Source organism: Notamacropus eugenii, chromosome 5, assembly GCF_028372415.1.
Source record: "Notamacropus eugenii isolate mMacEug1 chromosome 5, mMacEug1.pri_v2, whole genome shotgun sequence".
Taxonomy (NCBI): domain Eukaryota; kingdom Metazoa; phylum Chordata; class Mammalia; order Diprotodontia; family Macropodidae; genus Notamacropus; species Notamacropus eugenii.
In genome coordinates, this window is record NC_092876.1 from 377201753 (window position 1) to 377227298 (window position 25546).

At 34.5% G+C, this 25546-nt stretch overlaps 1 protein-coding gene across 15 annotated transcripts in view; it reads right to left on the reverse strand.

The window, feature by feature from the left end:
* Positions 1-25546, reverse strand: part of OFD1 (OFD1 centriole and centriolar satellite protein) — a 55993-nt gene that overhangs the window by 19999 nt on the left and 10448 nt on the right. For all 15 annotated transcript variants that reach the window (XR_011968089.1, XR_011968087.1, XR_011968086.1 and 12 more), the window contains 10 exons: positions 23021-23131; positions 17518-17654; positions 17059-17232; positions 15337-15443; positions 14417-14536; positions 12565-12638; positions 12073-12164; positions 8647-8836; positions 7036-7166; positions 729-840 (listed from right to left, as the gene is read on the reverse strand). Coding sequence is in view for 9 of the 15 variants with exons in the window: in XM_072614338.1 (XP_072470439.1) it covers positions 729-840; positions 7036-7166; positions 8647-8836; positions 12073-12164; positions 12565-12638; positions 14417-14536; positions 15337-15443; positions 17059-17232; positions 17518-17654; positions 23021-23131 (1248 nt within the window). In the remaining 6 variants the exon portion in view is untranslated. The remainder of the gene's footprint in view (positions 1-728; positions 841-7035; positions 7167-8646; positions 8837-12072; positions 12165-12564; positions 12639-14416; positions 14537-15336; positions 15444-17058; positions 17233-17517; positions 17655-23020; positions 23132-25546) is intronic.

Sequence of the window (25546 nt, forward strand, 5' to 3'; positions counted from 1 at the left end):
ATTTGAATGAACTACAGTAAACTCCAAAAGATACAGAAGTCTTAACAGTACTATGAGGTAACACTAAGACAACGAAGTGATCACTAAGTTATGTGTGTAGTTTGTTCTTCATTCTCAAGGAGGATCATGACATCAGGAAGATGATGATATGACTTGCAACTGAATTGGATTTAAGTGAGGGAGTGCAAAGTCACCAGCCTCACATTCTCTTCCTGAGGGGCTGGGGGAAGAGGAAAGGAGAAGCTGAGCTGACTACCTAGAACTGGCCAACTGGGTCCTTAATTAAAATCTACACTCTACACATAACACGAATGCATTATTATTGCTACTACAACAACCATGTATATACTATGTGTGTACAAAAGGAATGGACTTGAAAAAATAAGTTTCCTGACAGCAGTAAAATTACAGATAACAAAACTCTAAATGATCAAATTCCAAACCCCTTAATATACAATAAGGCCCAATTCTGTCTTGGACTAAAGATCAGTACAACATATTACTGTTGTAAAATGCTTCCAAAAGATAAATTACCAACGGAGATTAATTACCTTCACCTAATAAACTTTTTGGCATCTCCTCAAAATGGGCAATTTTACTTTCAAGGAGGCACATATTTTAGTAGTCCCCCTCTAATCAGACTCATAAAAATACTTAATTGCATTTCAACAGACAAAAGTTTTCTACAAAGAACCTTTATGCATTTATCTATAAAGAATTCTTCCAACCTGTTTGGGTTTGCTTAAGTTGCAATTTCAAGTCTCCAATCTGCATATTTAACCTCTTTGTAGAAGCTTCATAATCTAATATCTGGTTCTTCAAGAGTGAACAATGCTCAACCTGCAATAAATAAAGATATATAATAGAAAAATTCCTATCATGCATGTCTTAATTTTTGCAGATAGAAGCTAATGACTTTATGAAAAACCAAGAAACTATAAAACAAAGCCAAAGGAATGGAAAAATGTGAAATATCTCATTGGAAAATAGATCCAGAAGAGACAATTTAAAAATTACTGTATTATCTGAAAGTCATAATCAAAAAAAGAGCCTAGACATCATCTTTCAAGTATCAAGGAAAACTGCCCTAATACTCTAGAACCAGAGGGCAAAACAGATATTGGAAGAATCTACCAATCGCCTCCAGAAAGAGATCCCAAAAGGAAAACTCCTAGGAACATTGTAGCCAAATTCCAGAGTTCCCAGGTCAAGGATAAAATATTGCAAGCAGTCAGAAAGAAACAATTCGAGTATTGTGTCAATGCAATCAGGATAACACAGGATTTAGCAGCTCCTACACTAAGGCATTGCAGGGCTTGGAATATGATATTCCAGAGGTCAAAGGAGCTACCCTCCTTTGAGGGTAGAATAACCTACCCAGCAAAACTGACTATAATACTTCCGGAGAAAAAAATGGTCATTCAATGAAATAGAGAACTTTCAAGTATTCTTGCTGAAAGGACCAGAGCTGAATAGAAAATTTGACTTTCAAACACAAGAGAAGTATGAAAATGTAAACAGGAAAGAGAAATCATAAGGGACTTACTAAAGTTGAACTGTTTACATTCCTACATGTAAAGATATTTGTAACTCTTGAGACTTTTCTCAATATTAGGGTGGTTGGAGGGATTATATACATATAGACAGAGGGCACAGGGTGAGTTGAATATGAAGGGATAATAGCTAAAAAAATAAAATTAAGGGGAGAGAGAGGAACATATTGGGAGGAGAAAGGGAGAAATAGAGTAGGGCAAATTATCTCATAAAAGAGGCAAGAAAAAGCTTTTTCAATGGAGGGCAAGAGGGGGGAAGTGATAGGGAAAGAATGAACCGTACTCTCATAGGATTTGGCTTAAGGAGGGAATAACATGCACACTCAATTTGGTATGAAAATCTATCTTACACTACGGGAAAGTAAGGGGAAGGGGCTAAGCAGAGAGGGGATAATAGAAGAGGGTAAATGGGAGGAGAGGGTAATTAAAAGTAAACACTTTTGAGGAGGGATAGAGTCAAAAGAGACAATAGGATGGGGGGGCAGGATAGGATGAAGAGAAATATAGTTAGTCTTTCACAATATGACTGTTATGGAAGTGTTTTGCATAACTACACATGTATAACCTATATTGAATGGCTTACCTTCTCAGTAGTGATGGGTGGGGAGGGAGGAAGGGAGAGTAGTTGGAACTCAAAGTTTTAAAAACGAATGTTAAAAATTGTTTTTACATGCAACTGGGAAATAAGATACACAGGCAATGGGGTACAGAAATTTATCTTGCTCTACAAGAAAAGAGAGGGGATGGGGATAAGAGAAGGGAGGGGTGTGACAGAACAGAGAACAGACTGGGGGAAGTGGTAATCAGAATGCACACTCTCTTGGGGTGGGCACAGGGTAGAGATAGGGAGAAAATTTGGAACTCAAAATCTTATGGAAGTGCTCTTGAAAACTAAAAGTAAATTAATAAAATCTTACATCATTCAGATTATAAGGCTACTGAGACCCATATGTACAGGAGTATATATGGTAGCACTTTTTGTGGTAGCAAAGAATTATAAACAAAATGGGTACCCATAAACTGGGGAGTGGCTGAACAAATTATGACATGGGATGTGATGTAGGATGGTGCCATCAGAAATGAAAAGCAGGATGAATTCTGAGAAACCTGGGAAGATTTGTAAGAACTGATGCAGAGGAAAGCTAGCAGAATGAGAAAAACAGTTTATACAACGACCAGAAAAATGTCAAGTAAAACAATTTTGCAACACTTCTGAACTGTCCTCCATACAGTGTCCAGTCCATGAGCTCAGAAGAGAGATGATGAAGGATGCATGTCATCACTTGGTAGAGAAGTGATGGAGCAGAGAGGTTCAGAATGGAACACACATTTATAAACATACTCAATGGGTTGCTATGTTTTGCTTAATTATACTTTTTTTGTTATAAGGGAGGGCTTTTATTTGTTGTAAGGGGGTGTGTATGTGTGTGACTTAATGACGTGATATGCAAGGAAAAAGATAGAAAATCATATCAATAAAACATGTGAAATACACCAAGCAAAAAAGAAAGAAAAAAGCAATCCAAAAGGCATCTCTACATATGGACATCACCAGATAATCAATACAGATATCAGACTGATTATATACTTTGCAGCCAAAGGTGGAGAAGCTCTATATAGTCAGTAAAAACAAGATCTGGAGCTGTCTATGACTCAGATCATGAGCTTCTTATTGCAAAATTCAGACAAATTTAAGAAAGCAGGGAAAATCACCAGACCCTATAGGTATAACCTAAATAACATCCCTTATGAATATGAAATGGACGTGATGAATAGATTTAAGGAATTAGAGCACATTAAGACAGAGGTTCACAACATTGTACAGGAGGTAGCAAAGAAAAAGAAGAGCGAAAAGCAAAATGGCTGTCTGATGAAGCTTTACAAATAGCTCAAAGAATGAAATTCTCCTTACAGGAGAAAGGGAAAGATATCCAACTGATGCAAAATTCCAGAGAATAGCAAGGAAAGATAATAGTTTTCTTAAATGCAAAGAAATAGAAGACAAAAGAACGGGAAAGATGAGTTCCCTTCAAGTAAATTAGAGATATCAAGGGAAAGTTTCAGGCAAAAATGGGCATGATAAAAGACAAAGAATGTTAGGAATTGAAACAGAAGCAGAAGAGATGAAAAAGAGCTGGCAAGAACACACAAAAGAATTATATAAGAAAAATCTTAACATCACAGATAACCACTATGGTAATGGTTACTGATCTAGAGACGTTGTGGAAGCTTTGCTAACAATAAGGATACAAGCTAAGATATTTAAAACTCTACAAGATTATGCTGTTGAAAGTGCCACACTCAATATGCCAGCAAATATGGAATACACAACAATAGCTACTATACTGGAAAAGATCAGTTTATGATCCAATCCTAAAGAAGGGAAATGCCAAGGATCGTTCAAATTACCAAACAATTGCATTCATTTCATGTGCCAGCAAGGTTATGCTTTAGATTTTGCAAGCTAGGCTTCAGCGATATGTGATACGCGACTTCAGGCTGGTTTTCAAAGAAGCAAGGGAACTGGAGACCAAATTGCCAACACTAGCTAGATTATGGAAAGAGCAAAGGAGTTCCAGAAAAACACCATTTCTACTTCACTGACTACACTAAAGCCTTTTGCTGTGTGGATCACAACAAAATGTGGCAAGTACTCAAAGAGATGGGAGTAGTAGATCATCTTGCTCATCTCCTGAGGAACCTATATGCAGGCCAAGAAGCAACCAATCATGGAACAATAGGTTGTTTAAGACTGAAAAAGGAGTCAAGGTTATATATCGTCACCTTTTTTAACTTATATGCAGAGTACACCATGTGAAATAAGAGCCTGGATGAATCAAAAGCTGAAATTAAGGTTTCTGGGAGAAATACCAACAATCTCAGATATGCAGATGATACCACTCTGATGGCAGAAAGTAAAGAAGAATTAAGAAGCCTCTTGATGAGAATGAAAGAGGGGAGTTATCAAAGTTGGCTTGAAGCTTAACCTCAAAAAACTAAGATGTTGGCAACTGGTCCCATCACTTCCTGTCAAATAGAGGGAGCAGTATCAGATTTATATTCTTGAATTCAAAGATCACTGCAGATGGCAACTACAGCCATGAAATCTCCTTGGAAGGAAAGCTATAACAAATCCAGATATCACACTAAAAACAGTTAAATCACCTTGCCAACAAAGATCTGTCTAGTCAAAGCTAAGCTGAGTGCTACAGAATCAACGCTTCTGAGCTATGGTTCTGGAGAAGACTTCTGACAATCCCCTGGACAGCAAAGAGATCAAATTAGTCAATGGTTAAAAGAAATTAATTCAGGTTATTCACTGCAAAGTCAAATACTGCAGGTAAAGCTTAAATATATAATATTTAATATTATATTATATCATATTTATAAAATAATGAGAAGACAGGTTCACCGGAAAAGACCCTGAGGTTGGGAGAGATTGTAGGCAAAAAGAAAAGGGGATGGCAGAAGATGAGATGGGATAGAAGATAAACTGGATTGATACTACCATGGAAACAATGAACATGAACTTAAAAAGACTTCAAAAGATAGTGGAAAAAAGGGGGTCTGCCATGATGTGGTCCATGAGGTCAAGAAGAGTTAGACATCACTGAACAAACAAAAAAAAGTTTACATAGTCAGAGGGCATGCACATGAGTCAACGGTGTTGAAATTATCTCCCCAAAAAATGAAAAAGTGAGAAAGAGCAATGCACTGGGAGAAGGGGTGAGAGATAGAACAGAGAAAATTTTCTCACATAAGAGGTGCGCACAAGGAAGAGATTTACAATGGAAAGGAAAATGGTGGTGGACAATTCTTGAACCTCATTCTCATCCAAACTGGTTCAAAGAGGGAAGATTAAATATTCAAGCTCAGTTGTTTATAGAAATGTAACTTATCTCATAGGGAAATAGGAGAGTAGAGAGATAAGAGAAGAGAGGAAGAGGAATAATAAAAGAGAGGGCAAATTTTGGGAAGCAGTGGTCAGAAGGACAAATACTTTTGAGAAAGGACAAAATAGAAAGAAGAGAGAGGAAGAAACATCTGAGATGAGATGTATGGCAATACAGTTAGCAATAATAATTGTGAATGTGAATGGGATGAGCTCACCCATAAAATGGAAACAGACAGCAGAAGGGATTAGAAACCAAATTCCAACAATATGTTGTTTTCAAGTGACACACTTAAAATAGAAAGACACACAGAGTTACTGGATCAGAATCTAATATTTTTCAACTGTACTAAAAAAAAGATAGGAAAAGTAATCATGATCTCAGACAAAGCAAAAGCAAAAATAGATCTAATTAAAGGAGATAATCAGGGAAACTACATTATGCTAAAAGCTAACATATTTTTACAGCATGTTTCTCTGATAAAGATCTCATTTTTCAAATACATAATGAGTATAGAACTGAGTCAAATTTATAAAACTAAGAGCCATTCCCTGACTGATAAATGGTCAAAGTTTATAAACAGGCAGTGTGCAGAAGAGCAATCAGAGCTATCTGTAGTCATATGAAAAAAATGCTCTAAATCAATATTGATTACAGAAAGACAAATTAAAACAACTCTGAGGTAACACTTCAAATCTATCAGAAATGACAAATACTAGAAGGGATGAGGGAAAAATAGATACTAATGAACTGCTAGTGGAGTAGTGAACTGGTCCAACTATTCTGGAGGACAATTTGCAACTAGGCCCAAAGTGCTATAAAACCATGCATACATACCCTTAGACCCATCAATACCATTACTAAAGAAAAAGCAAAAGGCCCTTTACGTACAAAAATATTTATAGCAGCTCCTTTTGTGATGGCAAAGAATTGGAAATGGAAGGGATGCGCATCAATTAGGTAATGGATGACTAGTCACAGCATATGATCGTGATGAAACACTACTATGCTAAATGATGAGGGGATAGTTTCAGAAAAACATATGAACCTATGCAAAGTGAGAACTGGGAGATTATTGTAATGATGATCAACTGTGAAATACTTGGCTTCTCTGATCAACATAATGACCCAAGACAATTTCAAAGGACTCATGATGAAAAAAAAAGCTATCCACCTCCAGAGGAAAACTGATGAATGAACTTGAATTCAAATTGAAGTATAATTTTCTTACTTTATTTTTCTTAGGTTTTTTTTTTTAAATATAGCTAATAAGGGAATATTATTCATTTGACATGTATAATTAATATCATATTGTTTGCCTTCTGAGTGGGGTGGGAGAGGTGTAAGAGAAAGTAGGAGAATTTGGAATTCAAAATTTAAAAAGAAAAAAACTGCTTAAAATAAAAAAACAATAAATGTAAATGTTTAAAAAATAACTAGAAATGGAATCTTTTGCATAATATTTTTTCTTTTAAAAATACACAAGGGTATTCCTTACAACAGATTGATTTGAGCCACTTTTATTTGCCTACAAAACAAGTTAAGAAATATTACATTTTAAATTAATGAAAAAAATGAGCAAAAGTCACCTCATTTTGGAGTCGTTTTTCCAGGGCTTGTTTTTCGGCCTCAAACTCCTTCTGTTCAAGCTTTCTTGTATTTTCTGCTTTCTTTGATTCTTTCTGTAAAGCTATGAACTCAGCTGATGGCTGAGTAGATCCTACAGTAATAAAAAATTGCAGTCAAAATTTGTTTATTTCACTTAAAAGTTCACACTATACAACTAGCATAATATACCTTACACAAAGAAGTAATCCAACAATTTTGACATTATGTCATAAGATTGCTTATGGCAGTACTTAACCCTATTAAATGAAATAAAATATCTTCCTGATTGCAAAACCTTAGAAATTAATAAATATCTACCAAAATCATCTGAAATATATACATTTTAGGTATATCTCAAAAAAACTGCTTTCTAATTTTGCTTTCAAAAAATTCAAAAAGCATCTGACTGCAGTAGAAATCTCTCTAACTGTACTAGGTGTAGACTGACATGTTTTACTTCTTTTTTGCCCAACTTCCCCTCCACATCTTGTACCCTTCCCAAAACAACATTAATCTTTTTAAAGTTGTCTATAGCTTAACAACATTAACTACTATTTAGCTTTAGGTAGGCTTCTACTAAGCCACTGAACTAGAGAAAGAAAGGGGTATGATACAATATGGGAAATATTTCATCTTTAGACTAACATAATTGAACTTGGAATTATTTGAAACAAATTATTCTGAAAAACCAAAATCCCTTCATGTAGTATAAATACGTAAAAAGCACAGAAGTCATCAAGTTTCATGGCTTCAATACTGTAATTCTTATCTTCTACACATCCTTAAGAGAGGCACAAAATGATGCAAGTCATATACTTAACACTTAATTTACTGGCTTTCATTTAACTAACTTTTATTAAGTGCCTGGGAAGAGGAGAAAGGGGAGAATGGAACAAGTATTTATTAAGCCCCTGGTATATGTTAAGCTCCTTACAAATATTATCTTATTTACAATGCAATATGCTAGGCTCTAGAGATGTGTAAATACAACATTTAAGCTAATTCTGTCTAATGAGGTCTACACAGGAATTCCCACATAACTGCTTCATTTTTACTGATATGAGGACAGTCTCAATTCCAAAGGAATATATGTAGTTTGCATTAATGTAGAAAGCAAGAATATTACTCTTTCTCTAGGCTAAGCAAAATTGAATAAAAAGTTAATTCCTTATGATTTAAAAATTTTTACGTCAAACAATTGCCTGTATAACACAATTAACTTCAACTATTAACACTATTCATTTTGCAAAAGGCAAACAGAAGCATCAAAACTACACATCATTAAGTAATTTAACAAAAGAGTTTTCATTAAAATTTACTTAATTTCACAAGTGTAGCAAAGCTTCTTAATTGTAAAAGTCATATTTTTTCAAAAATTCTCAAAAGGATCTATGATTTCATCGATGTGTTTCCAATAATGATGCAGATATAACCTATCCCTTTCTATCCATCCTATGCAACTTTTGTTCAAATCTTCCCATAATTTCTCCTCAATCATAGTTATAAACCACCCAAGTTATAAAATGGTTACACAGTTCTCATTCAATATGAACTTTGTGAATACGTGGAATTAAAACAAAGATATTTCATACTTCTTTGAAGTTGCATGTTTTCATTTCGAATCTCTTCCATTTGTTGTTTAAGTAATTTATTTTGTGCCTGAAGCTCCAGTCTCTCTTCTTTTAAAAGTAGATAATCAGTAGTATCTTTAAGTTTTTCAGTCAGCAACTGGTTTTGTTTTGTTACTAATAAAATCTGTCCTTTGAGAGAATCCAATTCAAGCTGCAAGAAAAAAAGAAGATATATTTGAACCATAGGTATTGAGTAATGTAATGTTTAATAAAATTGGCAAAAAAAGAGAGTAGGATAAGGGAGGCCTAAAGCTTGGTTATGTCAACATGGATCCAAGAACTTGGAAATTCCATAAAATATTTATAGACAGCTTATCCAGGGGTGATCAAGCCCAGAAAAAAATACTCTCAATCACAGCATAAAGCTAATGTATTATTTTACAAGCAGAACTAGAACAGTCAGATGAGACTTGTTTTAGATCAATGGATTCCCTTCCCAGTAACAAAACTTAATTATATATCATATTATTTAATAAATATAGAAACAAAATAGAGGAAATCTGATGTCCATATTTTCACCAATCTGTAATAGCTTGATGAAACACCTCTCTTCACCGTAAAGTTATGCTCTGCAGACATAAAGGAGGTCAATCAGTATAACTCTTACTCTCAGTGGTCCTGTTTCTACATTCCATAGTAACTCAAAGCATTCCTTCCAACTTTGTGATATCATCATCACAGTAATTTCAGGATACTATTCATTTATCATGATTTCTAAGTTTACTGTTTATTTTAGATATATTAAGATGATCTACAAGAATGATTTCAAACCACATTATAAAAGGGTTACATCAATTCAACGAAATTTTTAGAAGTTTTATTCAGTGCCCTACAATGTGACAATATAGAAGCTTGACTAGAAGCTAGGGAAACAAAGGCAAAATGAAAATAGTGCATGAGACTTTCAAAACATCTGCGAAGATTTCTTTGAACTGATAGAAAGTGAAACAACCAGAGCAAGTCATACAACACTGTAAAGGCTCACAACTTTGAGAGACTTGACAACTCTGATCAATGTACCAATCAAGATTCCAGACATTATGAAACATGTTACCTAGATCTTGATAAGAGAAGCAATAAGATTCAAGATGCAGAACAAAATGTAGTTTTGGACATAAGCAATATGTAGATTTGTTTTCTTTGTGCATATCTGTAACTTTTTTTATTTCTCCTCCTTTTTTCCCCCAATGGAAGGGGAAAAAGGAAAACAAAAATTTATTAACTAAAAAAAAGTTTTTAAAAAGTCCCTTTCCCCTCAAGAAGTTTGTATTCCGTCTAAAAGCAGTATGTACAACAATAACACAAAGCAATTTTCAAGAGGCAAGGGGAGAGTGCTATAATTTAGGAACATCAGGAAAAGCTCTAAGGTGGCACTTTAAGCTGAGCCCCAAATAAAAAGTACGGATTCCAAGAGGTAGTGTTGAGTAGAGAAAGTATTATGTGTATAGGAGACAATCAAAGACACTACGACAAAGAAATGATGCATACAAAGGATACCAAGTAGGCCCTATGTGGTATGTATGACAGGAAGCAATAGGAAAAAAGACAAGAAAGATAGGGTGCAATCAGTTTGTAAAGGGCTTTAAATGCCAACAAGAAAAGTTTGTATTTCCTTCTAGATAAAAAGGGTACAACTGAAATTTCTTTAGCAGGGGAATAACATGATTATATCTATGCATTAGAAAACTATTCTGGAGAGATTTCTTATCAACATCTATTCCTATCCATAGTTTCATATGAATGAGCTTCAAAAAGGGTGTCCTTTCAGTAATTTGTCAAAACTCTCTTGTTTACTACCTTTCTTATTCTAGAACTTTGGAATTTTTTCATTTCTGGTTCACTTCTATCCAGTGAGACAAACACTAATACCTCTAGTGTAGAATGTCAACTCAGTTTCACCCAGAAGCAGTTATGGGACCAAAAGGAACAGATCAATAAATTCCAAGTAATGCAGAAATTGTCCCAACAACAATTCTGTTGAAGGCACCAACATTCTTCCAGGTTTCCAAGGTTCATAACCACAGTATTACCTTTAGATTTCAAACTTTTCTCACCTCAAATATTCATTCAATTGCCAAATCATGCCATTTCTGCTGCTGCACCATCTCTCAGAGCTAACCCATTCTCTAGACTCTAACAGCTACTGCCACAGTTGAGGTCCTCATCATCTCTTCTCTGGATTACTATAACAGCCTCTTAACTGGCCTCACCTTTCTTACTACTTCAGTTTATCCTATACACTACCAGTGGAGTTTTCCTTAAGTATAGACCTGTGGGTATACTTTCCCTACTCAATCAACTTCAGTGGCTTCCTACTGCCTCTAGAATAAAATATAAAAACCTTTATTTAGCTTTTAAAATCCTTCACAACATGGCCCCAACTTAGCTATTCTCTCCTCCTTTGTCCCTCACCCATGACACTGTCTCTCCCATTTCCATGCATTTGCACTGGCCATCCCACATAACTAGAATACCCTCCCCTCCTTACCTTGGTCTCAGAGAAGTTCTCTGTTCCTTTAAGACACAACGCAGACACCATCTTCTGCAGGAAGTCTTTCTGATCTCTCCAGTGTCTAGTGTTCTCCCTCCCAACTACCTTATAGTTACTCTGTATATAAAATTTTACTGTGCATGTGTATGTGCTACTTTATGTAATAAGGACCTATCTCCTCCATTAAACTGCAAGCTAATTTACCGTTCAATTGTTTCAGTTGTGTACAACTCTCTGTGACCCTATTTGGGGTTTTCTTGGCAAAGATACTAGAGTAGTTTACCATTTCCTTTTCCATCTCATTTTACAGATGGGGAAACTGAAGCAAAGATGGCTAAGTGACTTGCCCAGGGTCACACAGCTAGTGTCTGAGGCCTGATTTGAACTCAGGAATATCAGTCTTCTTAATTTCAGGCCCAGCACTCATTTCATGGCACCACCTAGCTGCCATTTGTGCCACCTAACTTTAAGAGAGTACCATCATTTTAGAGAATAGAACCAGAAATTTCTTTTTAAAAATCCCATACTGGTCAGATAAATGAGGACATGTTCTTTTCTGATTTTTTTAAAAATTTAACTCATCTGATGTAATCCAGGGATGGGGAACCTACAGCCTCAAAGCCATATGTGGCCCTCTAGATCCTTGAGTGCAGCCCTTTGACTGAATCCAAATTTCACGGAACAAATCCTTTTAATTAAGGGGAATAGATTCTAATCCATGCCTGTTCTTGGTCACACAAAGATTTTACAAAGATTTTAAAATGATTTTAAAGATTTTAAAATACAATGCCCTGTCCATGACACTGGAAAAATTTTAAATTAATCACACCAGACTATCACTAAACCTTCCTATTTTTCAATATCAACATCAAAAACCTGTCAGATCAACAAAATACCTCAAGATCTTTGGCACGATTTATAGCTTCTCTGAGTTCTTCTCTTCTTGAATTAATAGCATTGGCCTCTTCTTGCAAACGCACAGCTTTCTCTAAAAGAAAAGTGAAAACAAGCAATGTCTCATAATAAAGTTTTTAAATCTAAAAATACTTCTTGCTGTAGACTTGAAACTTAGGCAACTATATATCTAGCGCATATAATTTATGAAATGTTTTAATAAAATATTTTGACCAGCAATCATAGATTTAAATGTACATTAAACATGGAGGCTTGGAATAAGCAACTAACTTGAAGAGTAACAAAAGGTTTATGCTTGGCATGCCGTAAGTTATTAGTGATAACTATAATGAAGCCTACAATCATACACCATACATTTTCCAAAGTAGAAAACAGACTTTACTTCTTGGGGGTAAGGAGGAAGGGGCAGAATGACTGAAGTTAAACAATTATTTATTTCAGGGCTGAAAAACAAGGACTTTTTAAGAAGTCACCTTTGTTCTTTTGTTCTTCTTCAATTACTCTATTAGATCTGGTAATATATTCTTCCTTTAATTCAAGCTGATATCTAGGAATCAAAATAGCTAAAATTAAGTTCACCACAATTACAAAAAAGTATTTATTATATACAGCTCTATGGAACAGAAAAAGCATCCTCTACTACCATTTCCCACATGACCCATTGATTCAGCTCAAAGAGACAGAGAAAAGGGGAGAATTAACACCAGGGGTGGGGAACCTGCATTCTGAAACCCTTTAATTAAAGGATTTGTTCTGTAAAACTTGGATTCAGTCAAAAGGCCACACTAAAGGACCTAGAAGGTCACATGAGGCCTCGAGCAAGTTCCCCACCCCTGAACAAGCCTATTTGGTGCATTTTCCTGTTATGAATGTCCTCTACTGTCTGTGATTCTCTATGTTTCCAAATTTAGAGCAAATGGCTTCTGAACCCTGGCCCTGAAATATCCCTTGGAAAATGCCAAAATATCATGAAAATTGTACATCTTACTATATACCATTAATGTTAACTATGGTTAACTATGTACTATTAATGTAATATTTTTGTACATTTACATACAGAAATAACAAACACAAATGCTTCTGTGATTATTCATTCAATTCAAGCACCAAGAAACTAAAATTTGTAAGCCACATAGTATAGCGGATACACAGCTTCAGAATTAGGAAGACCTGGACTCAAAACCTGGCTTGGCAATATAACTGACTGAATGCTTTGTTAACCAAGTCGCATAGGGGCAGCTAAGTGGCACAGTGAATAGCTGGGCCTGGAGTAAAGAAGACTTGAATTCAAATCAAGCCTCAAACACTTGCTAGCTTTTTGTAACAAGTCACTTATCTTCTATCTGCTTCAGTTTCCTCAACTATAAAATCAGGATAATAATAGCACCTGTCTCCAAGGGTTGTAGTGAGAATCAAATGAGATAAATTTATAAAGCACTTAGCACAACATCTGGCACAAGGTAGTCTTTTAATAAATCTTTTTCTTTTCTCTCTCCCACTCACTTACAATGCCCTAGGCATTTTAAAAATTATTTTTAATAATTTTAATTTCTTTTAAATTTTAAAGAGTAAGAGTTGCAAATCTTCAGTGCTGTAAGAGAGAATTCTTCCTTTATAGTAATTAAATTGCCAATTCCAAAAAAAAAAAAAGATAAAGTTGTTGAGTTCCATATTAATATTACATATAATGGTTACATAGGTTTGTTGGTTTTTTTTAAAAAACTGGATTATCTTTGAAACCTAAAAACTTACAGAAAATCTGAAAATCAGGAAAAAACATTTCAAGAAAAAATTAGGATTTGGAACAGTTGTAAGAAAAAAATGGATGTGTGTGAGAGATGGAAAACTTGTTGCACTGTCATGGTGATTTAGCTTTGTCCTGTTTAGAGAAGATAATGGTAATTTGATAAGCTTGCTATAGCTAAGGAAAAAAATGTCTAACTACCCAATGAAGGCACACAAGATTCTTCAATGAATCTACTAATTATATGACCACAAAGCCTACAGTAGCTGTCCATATTTTCCGCTGCTTAGAACATTTATTTTTTTTCCTCTCAATAGGTCACTGAAGTAAAATTTTTTTAGAACCAAAGGAAATTTCTATGAATAAATGAAAAATGTCATTTGCCACACTGAAAACTTCAAAACAATTGTTACCTTTACTTTGACCTTGATACAATGAAAGCTATTTTAACTAGTATCATTAGGAAAAGAAAATAAAAAATTTCAAGTCTACACAAGTACATAAATACTATTTAGTTCAGTAGTCCCGAAATTTTGCTTATAGAAAAATCTGCTGTCACTGTTATAACTAAAAGTAATTACTTCAGGAGTTCATTCTTGAGCCTTTGTTCATATGCATCCTCCATGTTCTTAACGTTCAGCTCCCTTCTTCTGAGGGATTCTTCCAGGTTTTTGTATTTTTCTTCTTGTAGCTTCTGGGTTCTGATGTTATCAAAAATACATTAAGAAAATAAGGAAGTCTTATTTTCGGCTCATTTTAGATGATGACAAAGACTGATGAAGAAAATTAATTAAATTTTCCCTGGCAATAGAACACAAACAATCTCTCTGATATTTTAAAAAAAAAAAAAAAAAAAGGACTCTACTACATCCTCTGCTGGCTAATCTATGAAGCAACTTTAAGTTTTTTTCTTATTCAAATAGAAATTTTTTAAAAAATCGAAAAATATATAAAATTAAATACTAATTATCTGGGAGTATACAATATATACAATTACATGCAATTAAAGTTCTTACATTTTTTTCCCTTACATTCCTTATCGAGGAAATAAAAGGTCAGAATATGGCAAAAATGAGACTTCTAGATTATTTTTGAATTATTAGAATTAAACTGAATATGGAAAAATTTGAAGGAAACCATTTTAAATCATACATTTAGAGACTAATCAACTAATAAAACCTATATTAAGTATTGATTACTATTACATTCTACATAGCAATTTACTTTATCAAGAGAAATATACAAATTATAGGCATTTTATGGATGTTAAGGCATCATTATACTTTTCAAATGCAAGGCCTATACTTTATTCTGGCTAACTCTGCTGGTCTCCTTAGAAATTATATGAAAAAATTTTTTTTATACACTAAGATTCCTCCTGACAATAAAGCAAGAAGACAATTCAACAGATGTACATTCAGTGATAATAAAAAACAACTTGAAATACTTTCTAAAATCTCATACATATTTTAGTCTAAATATCCGAAGTGCAGTTACTTACAACTCAAAAGTTTCAATTCTTTGCTTCAGTTCAGCTTCTCTACTTCTTACCATTTCAATGTCTTTCAGCAAACCCTGTCTCTGGACATAAATTTCTTTTGCCTCAATCTATATAATAAAGTGTTAATTTAAATGAAATTAGTTAAGCTAACAAAAAAGCACCAAAAAACAAAAACAGATCCAAAATACTGTTAAATTATCAAAAAATAGATAGTATGATACTATCAAAGTGTATTGCTTATCACAATCCCACTGCAAGAGTGACTGTCTGGTTTAGTAGTTCACATTTATAAAGCACATTCCAATATGCTTTTGTCACAATACTCCTGTGAGGTAGGAATACAATATCATAATGCCTATTTTACAAATGAGGAAAAGGGACACATACACAATATTGGTAAACAGTGGAGCTAAAAGTATTGAACTAAGTAAGGCTGACGTCTAAGATGAATACTCTCTGTACTACATCATGCTAACAAAAAAATTATTTGTACAGATCCCTATAAATATCTATCATAATTACTCTGTCACCCTTTAAATGAAAATTTATCTAGTTCTTTAGTTAACATTTTTCAGAAACTTGTTAAATATTGTTTTATCAACTATTCCATCCAAAAGAAGATGCATTTTACTCATATAACAATTAGATTTACACTTTACATAAAACCAGCAGTCCTGTTTAACATTAAACAGATTAAAAACATAATGGAGATTAGATTTAGTACAGCATAAAAATGGGCAAAATTAAAATGACTATAAACAAGGAAACAAAGAAAAAATAACATCTGAGAATAAAACCAAATGAAATATTGGGTTAGTTTAAAAATTTTATATTTCAGGATTGTTCTAGTTCATTTGTTTTAGAAAATATATTCATTTTTGATTTTAAATGCTTCCATAGTCATTAAAAAGAATTTCAATTCATGGATCATTCTGATTAGGCATCAAATCAGCATAGTTCATCCCAATATCCCAAGTCCCTTTTTAGTACAAAAGTAGAAAGACTGTTCAAAGACCGGTGCAGAAGTACAAGAATGACCCATTAAAGCTTAAAACTGCAATAACACTTTTGGGGCACCCTGTATTATTTTCAAAATCAATGTGAAATTAAGCAGGCAAAGAGATGCAATTTTGGACCAATTAGTTTATTGACCCTATTGATGATAACATACCCTTTAGGAAAAGGTCTGGGTTTAAAAGCCAGTAACCTCAAATTACTGTATTCTGTGTGTCTGACAGCTTACACTACTCTACTTCCAAGAAAGGTTATTAATAATATAAAAGCAAAAAGAAAGAGTGCAAGTTCATTAAGCTACTCAATTCTATAAAAGAAACATGAACGGTATTCCATTACCAATGCCCAAACTCATCAGAACACTTCTAAGCTATTTTTATTAATATAATTACAAATGAGGGCAAGGCAGGGAGACATATGGGCAAAACCTGAGTATGAGTATGAGTATGGATGGCACAAGCTGGAAATTATTAGCTCAAGTATACATAAACATGTTCACTAACATTGAACTTTATGGCAAGTAATTTTAAAATCTTTTTTGAAAGTGTATTTCTTATTGAACCACAATTTCAATAATACAGAAGACTAGTAAAAAACGTTTTAACTGAAATCCAAGTAGAATTTTAGTTAAGGACTATTCAAACTATTCACCTAGAATATTTAAGTGTCTCTATCCATTATCTAGCTGTTTAAAAATTAGAGCACTACCTCCTGGTGCTTTTGAAGTCTTTCAATAGCATTCTTTTCTCGAGAAATTAGAGCTTCGGATTTTGCTTGGTGTGTTTTTTCAAATTCTTGCCGCAATTCAGTCATTTCTTTTTGGAGTCTTCTTTTTTCTTCCATTCTCATTTTTGCTATTTCAACATCTTTAAAATGCTTCAACTGAAGTATAAAATTTAAAATGGTTGTTTTGTATGTTTTCAAAAGCATTCATTTCCAGATGTTTTATTTGCAATACTACCAAAATCCTCTCAATAAGCAGTTATGAGATGGAGGTGGGAGAGGTGAAGCAACAGAAGAGAAAAAAGAATTATATGAGTAAATGAAGAGACTATTCTCTACTAAACACTTTAAATGTTAAATTGCTATACTTTGGGATTGAGTCATTTCATCATATGTCAATGTATTTCTTCTTTCCATTTTAGAAGCAAGATTTACAAAACTGACCTTTTGAGACATTTCTGATTGAAGCTGTTGTTCTATTTCTTTCTTATATTCATTGAGCTTTGTTTCTAATGATTCCAGTTTAAGGCGCTGGGGATAAATATCTGCAAATTGCTCATCAATGAGTTGAAGTTTTTCAGCTATGGAAAAATGTTAGGATACATATTGTATAACTCTGCAGTAGCCTAATAGAGTTCAATTCAATCAAGAATGGTATGAGGCAGTCTATAGAAACCTCCTCCTCAGCAGCCATCACTCCCAAAACAAAACCATATTACATTTGGCACATACTAAAATAACAAATTCTGGATAAAAATCAGTCACAGAATCATGAAAATTTCACAACTGGTTTTCTAAGTCTTGCAATATTTGGGAACTATTAAAAGCAAGATAAAATTTACCAATGCAATTCAGCCTACTATCTTCCTCTTATTCTGGGCACAACACATTATCTACCTGTATTACCTGTTCCAAGGTAACTCGATGGACTACCTACCCAACATCATGTCATAGTCTAAAAAGTAGACAAAAATTTATTTAACTTCTCCTACGCAAATTGTGAGGTCAATCTCTTTTGTGTGAATATAGATCTCAGAGAAATATCTGTATTATTCAAGGGCATGATGCAAACAAACTCTCATCTTCACACATGAGCATCTAGCATACTTTGTCATTTGTAAGGAATCCTTTTTTCATGTGTATTCACACCTTCCCAGGCAGCACAGCATACCTTTATAGAATATACCTTTCCATTTTATATATTTTATTTAACATCAATAAACAGATACCACTATGTCTAGGAAAAGTCTAACATTTGCTTATGATCCCTGCACAATCTCTATATTTGTGTCTATTATGGAATCCCTTACAATACTAAAATATGCACTGGAAATATTCTGTTGGACAACTTGGAGCCTGGGTTCGCTCTACCAAGGCAAATGCTATTTTCACAATCAATCACATTAGCAGTTATCATCTATTCTTTACAACTCTGACTATGAAGCTGTGGTCTTCCTTTAATTACTCTAAACTCCAGCCAAACTAGACTACACCCTCATCTCCAAATTTGTCCTATACTTTCCTGAATACACAACTTCATTTGTGCCCTTGTTTCTGCCAAAAATGTCCCTTTTCCCTTATTCCATCTCTATTTAATGAACTCATCCTCCAGTCAAAGTCTTTATCAAATGCCTCCTAAGTGAACTTTTGCTATTTCCACTAATCCCTCCCCAACAAGTGCTTACTTCTTGTTGTTCAATGTCTAATGTCCTTCTATAAGATGAATTTTTTGGTTAATAGTATGAGTCTAACTCTCTCATTCAAGAAATGGAGAAAACTCTAGGGTCTCAAAATGCATGTTCATGATTTTCATGAATCTCCACATGCAACTTTCATAGTACACATTTATATTTATTTTACATTTCAGTATTTGTATATGCTTTATCTATCTTCATACATAAGCTACTCAAAGCCACACTGCTTTATTCATATTTATTTCTCTTCTGCTCTGGTACAGAAAGGTTCTTATTAAATGACTGTTGTGTGAATTAGAAAGCTATGTAATTCAATAAAAAATATTTTAATTAATGCCTAATTCATTTTTTAGACAGGAAATACCTTTAAGATTCAAAGCACAGTCACTTCATTATTAAATATCTACGATTAACAAAATGAAAGTTAGTACTAATATAAGAGGCAGTATGGGATGGTCAGTAGACAAATGGCCTGAAAGTAAAAAAAAAAACAAAAACAAAAACAGGGTTCATATATCATCTTTGACTTCTACTAGCTTTGTGAACATTGGTATTAAATCTCTCAGTGCTCAAGGTACTCTGCAAGTCTACAAATTTCAGAACAGTTGTCACTCTTCTTTTGGTACAGCGTTTTCCTCTGCAGGCAGTACCTACAAACATGAAATCACTGGTTAAGAAGAAAAACGTTGTTAAACAGAAAGGTCTATTCAAATATTAGTAAAGATGTATGGATGCTATGTTTCTTTTTTTACTGTCATGTATATTTCAAAATTATTTTCAGTTATATTTTATTAAGGGGGAGGGAAAGGGAATTCCTTAATAGTTAAAGAACGATTTTCATGGCTATTCTAACAAAAGAATATTTATATAGGATTTAATATGAAATTAACACCAGTCAAGTGGGGTCGGACCATATCATTCTACAGTTCACACAAGAAGCTTCAATAGCCTTTAGTAGGGGGGAGGAGAGGGGAAAAGGGAAAAAGAGTGAAAGGAGAAAGGAGAAGGGAGAGGGAGAAAAAGAAAATTTAAAAAAGGAAAAACAGAAGGAAAGGGAATAAGTATTTAAAATTGTGCTTACTACATGCCAGGCACTGTGCTAAGATCTTTTTTACAAAATTTATCTCACTTGATACTCACAACAATCCTTCAAGGCAATTGCTGTTACTATCTCCATTTTATGGCTGAAGAAATTGACGGAGAAATTAAGTGACTTTCTCAGAGTCACACAGCTACTAACTGTGCAAGGACAGATTTAAACTGACTCCAAACCCAGCATTCTATTCACTGTGCCACCAGCTGCCTCTGAATAAAGAATAAAAAACCAACTTCTCTATTTGGTATTTAAAGCCCTTCAAAATCTGGTTCTAGACTATCTTTTTAAGTAGACTATGCATTACTCTGACTCATGCATAGTACATTTCTGCCAAATGAGCCTACTTACTATTTGCCATAGATAAAATTTTCTATTTCCTATCTCTGGTGTTTTCTTTTTATTTTTTTTAGTCTTCCTGCATGCAATGTTCTTCCTTCATTTCTATCTCTTGTAACCCTTAGCTTCCTTCAAAGTTGAATTAAATGTCACCTACTTCAAGATATTTTTCCTGACATATAGTTTTTGGATGCTTCGTCAAATTCATTTGTTATTTCTTCTGTATAACAATCCTATATTTAACAAGTATTTATTAAATACCTATTACGTGCCACATACTACATTAAACTGGAAATACATGGAAAGACAAAAACTGTTCCTGCCTTCAAGAAACTCACAACACACATACAACTATGTACAAATAAGACTGACTTCCTAGTTTTCTGTCTGACCACTCCTCATTCTCTTTTGCGGCTCTTCATCCAGATTGTACCCCTAAACTGTGGTTGTCCCTCTAGGCTCTGCTCTAAGTTCTCTTCTCTTCTCCCTTTAAACTATTTCTCTTGGTGATGTCACCAGCTCCCATGGAATTCAATGATCATTTCTATTACAGATGATTCTCAGATCTATTTATTCAGCACTAACACTCTCTCCTGACCTCTACTCCCACATTTGTATCTGCTTATTGGACATCTTGGACTAGATGTCCCATGGTAATCTTAAATTCAACATATCCAAGACTGAACTTACTACCTTTCCTCCTAAACCCTTTTTCTCTTCTCTACTGATATCAAGGGTACTACCTTCCTCCCAGTTATCACGGTTTACAAACTTCAGTTCATCCTCAAACCCAACTCCCGCTGTTCATTTTCAGTCTGTTGTTAAGTCCTGTGCATTTTCTCTTGTATATGCTCCCTTCTTTCTTCTGACCCTGCCAACATCTTAGTACAGGTGCTCATCACCTCAAGCCTGGACTACTGCAAGAGCCTGCTGGTTAGTTTCCCTAACTCAAGTCTCCTCCCACTCCAACCATTCTCCACTTAGACATCAAAGTGAACTTCCTAAAACACAGATATAACCATTTCACTACCTTAATTCAATAAACTCCAGTAGCTTCCTTTTACTTACAGGATCAACAGGAAATCTTCTAGCTTTTAAAACTCCTCATAACATGGTCCCGCACTACTTCCTCCACATACTCTTCTATCTAGCAATGCCAGTCCCCTTATTATTCTTCACATGTGATAGTCCACTTCCCAATTCCATGTATTTTCACTGGCTGCTTCCTAGGATGCTTTCTCTCTTCACCTCTGCCTCCTGGTTTCCTTCAAGCCTTAGCTCAAGTTCCATCTTTGACAAGAAGGCTTTCCCAGTCCTCCTTAACCTTAGTGCCTTCCCTCTGAGACAACTTCTAGTGTATCTTGCTTGGACAAAATTGTTTATACATGGCCTCCTCAATCGGACTGTGAGCACTTTGAGAATGGGGAATGCTTTTAGCTTTTCTTTGAATCTCTAGCACTCAGCAGAGAGCCTACTAGGTACTTAATAAGTGCCAGCTGGTTAACTGACTGGGCTGTCTTCAAAAACATGAAAGTAGACAAATATTAGACTTATTCTTAGCCCCAGGGGGCAAAACTTGGACCAATGAACATGCAGCATTTAAGAAACATAAATAAAAATCTAATTAAAGCTTCCCCAAAATAGGACTGGATGTCTCAAGATGCAGTGAGTTCTTTGTCACCAAGGCTCCCAAAGTGGAAGCCCGATAACCACCTGTCAAAGATATTGCAGAAGGAATACACATTCCATGGAGAGGATAGCTAACCCTAAAAGTCCCTTCTAACTCTACTGTGTTCTACTGCAAAGTGAGGGATGATTCCATCAACACCAACTGTGAGGAAATGAACAAGTTAAAAGGAGGACTGTAAAGCAATACTGCCACTAAAAAGTCAACGTGAACCACCACTATTATGGTTTTCAGGAGTTCTAGATTCCATATTAGCTAGATTTATAAACTCTGGCAATAACAATTAACTGCTCAGGGGTCTGATTTCAACTGTTTAAATAAGGAGGCTAAAAAGCATGATTTCTAAGGCCCATTTTAGTTTTACAATTCTACACTTAAATTTTATACACCAAATTATTATTATTCTATATGTAGCATGTCCCTTATTAGAAACATAATATAAGTACTTCTAATCCCTAGTAATATGGATGTGGAGGAATTGGGAAAAGTCCACACTTGAACAATGAGTGGAGAACTGAAAAGTAAGACTCATTGTCCAAGTAAATGAAAAATTATCTTAGGAGGGTATCTTTTTTCTATACCAGGGACAAAATTTAAAAATGAATAAATAGTTGTAAAAGAGATTGAGATTATGCATTGAAAAGAACTTACTGCTAGAAAGAATAACAAAATACTAACCCAAGGAAGAATTACTAAACCTAGGAACTGTTAGAAAAAGAGTTTACAAGTATAATCATTTAGAGAGAATACGACCAGATCATTGTTTTAGAACCTGACGGGATTTTATAGACCATTTAATTTAATACCCACAGTTTGAAGATGAGGAAATTGAAGCCCAGGAGGATTAGGTGACTGATTTCACAGAAAAAGTAAGTGTAAGAACCAGAATTCAAATGTAGGTCCTCCAATTCCAAATTCAGTGCTCTTTCCACTGTATTACACTGCTTGCCTAGGCTCTTCCCAGAAAGAGGATTTCACAGAAATGAAGATCTATCACAACTCACAGAACTGGGTTACTTCAGTGAAAAGGTTAACATAAGATATAACACAGAATAGGATATTGATTCATTTCTACACATTAAAAGAAAAAAAACACCTCATACATAGTAAAAATTAAAGGAGGGCAATGGTTACCAAGAGATTCACCAGTAGGTAATAATGCTGAACTTGTTTGAGTCTCCATATTGCAACTTTCCCTGGATAGATGATATTCTGTCAATTCCATCAAAATCTGCATGAGAAAACCTTAAAAAAAAAAAAAACCAACATGTAAATTTATGACATTTATGAATCCAAGCTAAACAAAAACAGAAATTTTCACTTCACATTTGCACAGAAAAACTTTCTCCAAACAACAAAAAAGCAGTCAAGGTCAAATGATTTACAGTTCACTCATTTAAACAAACAAGAATTTTTCAAGTATCTAAAGATAATCAAAATGGTTTATAAAGCACAAAACTTTTTCAGAAGTGGTGAACTCCATACCAATCAAACTATCAGATAATTATTTTCTAGAGCTAGAAAAAATAATATCAAAATTCATCTGGAAGAACAAAAGGTCCAGAATATCAAAGGAACTAATGAAAAGAAATGGTAGGGAAGGTGGCCTAGCACTATCAGATCTCAAATTGTATTATAAAGCAGCATTTATCAAAACCACTTGGTACTGGCTAAGAAACAGAGGGGTAGATCTGTGGAATAGGTTAGGTACTTAAGACACAGTAGTCAATGAGTGTAGCAGTCTACTGTTTGATAAACCCAAGGGCCCCAGCTTCTAAGATAAGAACTCACTGTTGGACAAAAATTGCTGGAAAAACTGGATAACAATGTGGTGGAAAATGGGCACAGATCAGTGCCTACCACCACACACAAGAATAAAGTCCAAAAGGGTACATGATCTAGGTATAAAGATTGATACTATAAACAAATTACTGGAGCAAGGAATAGTGTATTTATCAGATTAATGGATAATGGAGAAATTTTTGGCTAAACGAGGGATAAAAAACATTACGAAGTACAAAATGGATAATTTTGATTACATTAAAGTGAAAAGTTTTTGCACAAACAAACCCAATGCAACCAAGATTAGGAGGGAAGCAGAAAACTGGGAAAGAATTTTTGCCACTAGTATCTGTGATAAAGGTCTCATTTCTAAAATATATAGAGAACTGAGTCAAATGTACAAGAATACAAGTCATTCCCCAATTGATAAATGGTCAAAGGATAGGAACAGGCAGTTTTCAGAGGAAGAAATCAAAGCTATCTATAGTCAAATGAAAAAATGCTCTAAATCACTATTGATTAGAGAGATGCAAATCAAAACAACTCTGAGGTACCACACCACACCTATCAGATTGGCAAACATGACAAAACAGGAAAATGATAAATGTTGGAGAGGATGTGGGGGAGTTAGAACAAATTCATTGCTGGTGGAGCTGTGAGCTGATCCAACCATTCTGGAGAGCAATTTGGAACTATCCTAAGGGCTACAAAAATGTGCCTACATTGTGACATAGCAATACCGCTTCTAGGACTGTATCCCCAAGAGATCATAAATATGAGAAAGGGTCCCACATGTACAAAAATATTTATAGCCGTTCTCTTTGTGGAATTGGAAATCAAGGCAATGTCCATCAATTGGGAAACGGCTGAATAAATTGTGGTATAGAAATGATGAACAGGAGGACTTCAGAGAGGCCTGGAAGGAGTTATATGAACTGATGCTCAGTAAAAGAAGCAGAACCAGGAGAATTTCGTATGCAGTAACAACCACAGTGTGAGGAATTTTTCTGGTACACTTAGTACCTCATAGCAATGCAAGGACTTAAAAAATTCCCAGTGAACTCTTGAGACAAAATGCCTTCCACATCCAGAGAAAGAATTATGGAATTCGATCGCAGAATGAAGCAGACCATTTTCTTTTGTATTATGTTTTGTTTTGTTTTATAATTTCTCCCATTCATTTTAATTCTTCTATGCCACATGGCTAAGGTGAAAATGAATTTAACAGGAATGTATGTGTAGAAACTATATAAAATTATATGCCATCTCAGGGAGGGAGTGGGGAAGGAGAGGGGAAGAAGTGGGAGAGAGGCGGAAAAAAAATCTAAGACATATGGAAGTGATTGTGGAACACTGAAAACAAATAATTTAATTTAAAAAAAGAGTGGTGAACTCCAATGGATATGAAGTTTGCATCATTTATACTGTTAAGACACACAACTGAGGTGTTGGTTTTGCTGGTTTCCCTCCCTCTTTCTTTTTAGACCTTTGTTATAAGTTTGGCTCACTGCATAGGAATATTTTTTAAAAATGAAGATGATGTAAAAACAAAAGAGAACTTAAAAATTTTTTTGCAAAAGGAAAAATCCTGCTATATTATTAGAATTTTCTTCAATAATGAGAAGCCTAATCAGAAAGGGAAAAAAAATGAAGGTTATACATGAAAGGTAGAGTGACAAAGTGAAGGAAGAATTGGCTTAGAAATCAGGTAAGGTCTTGAAGTTTAAGAAACATCTATAGCATAATAGTTGTGCAACTCTAGCAAGTCACACCTCAGACTTTCTGTCAACTTTCTAAGGTTGTAAGTTGCAGAGAAGGTGCCTATTCATATTGGTAGTGGGAACCTTCTTCTACCAACAAAATCACAAGTCCAATCCC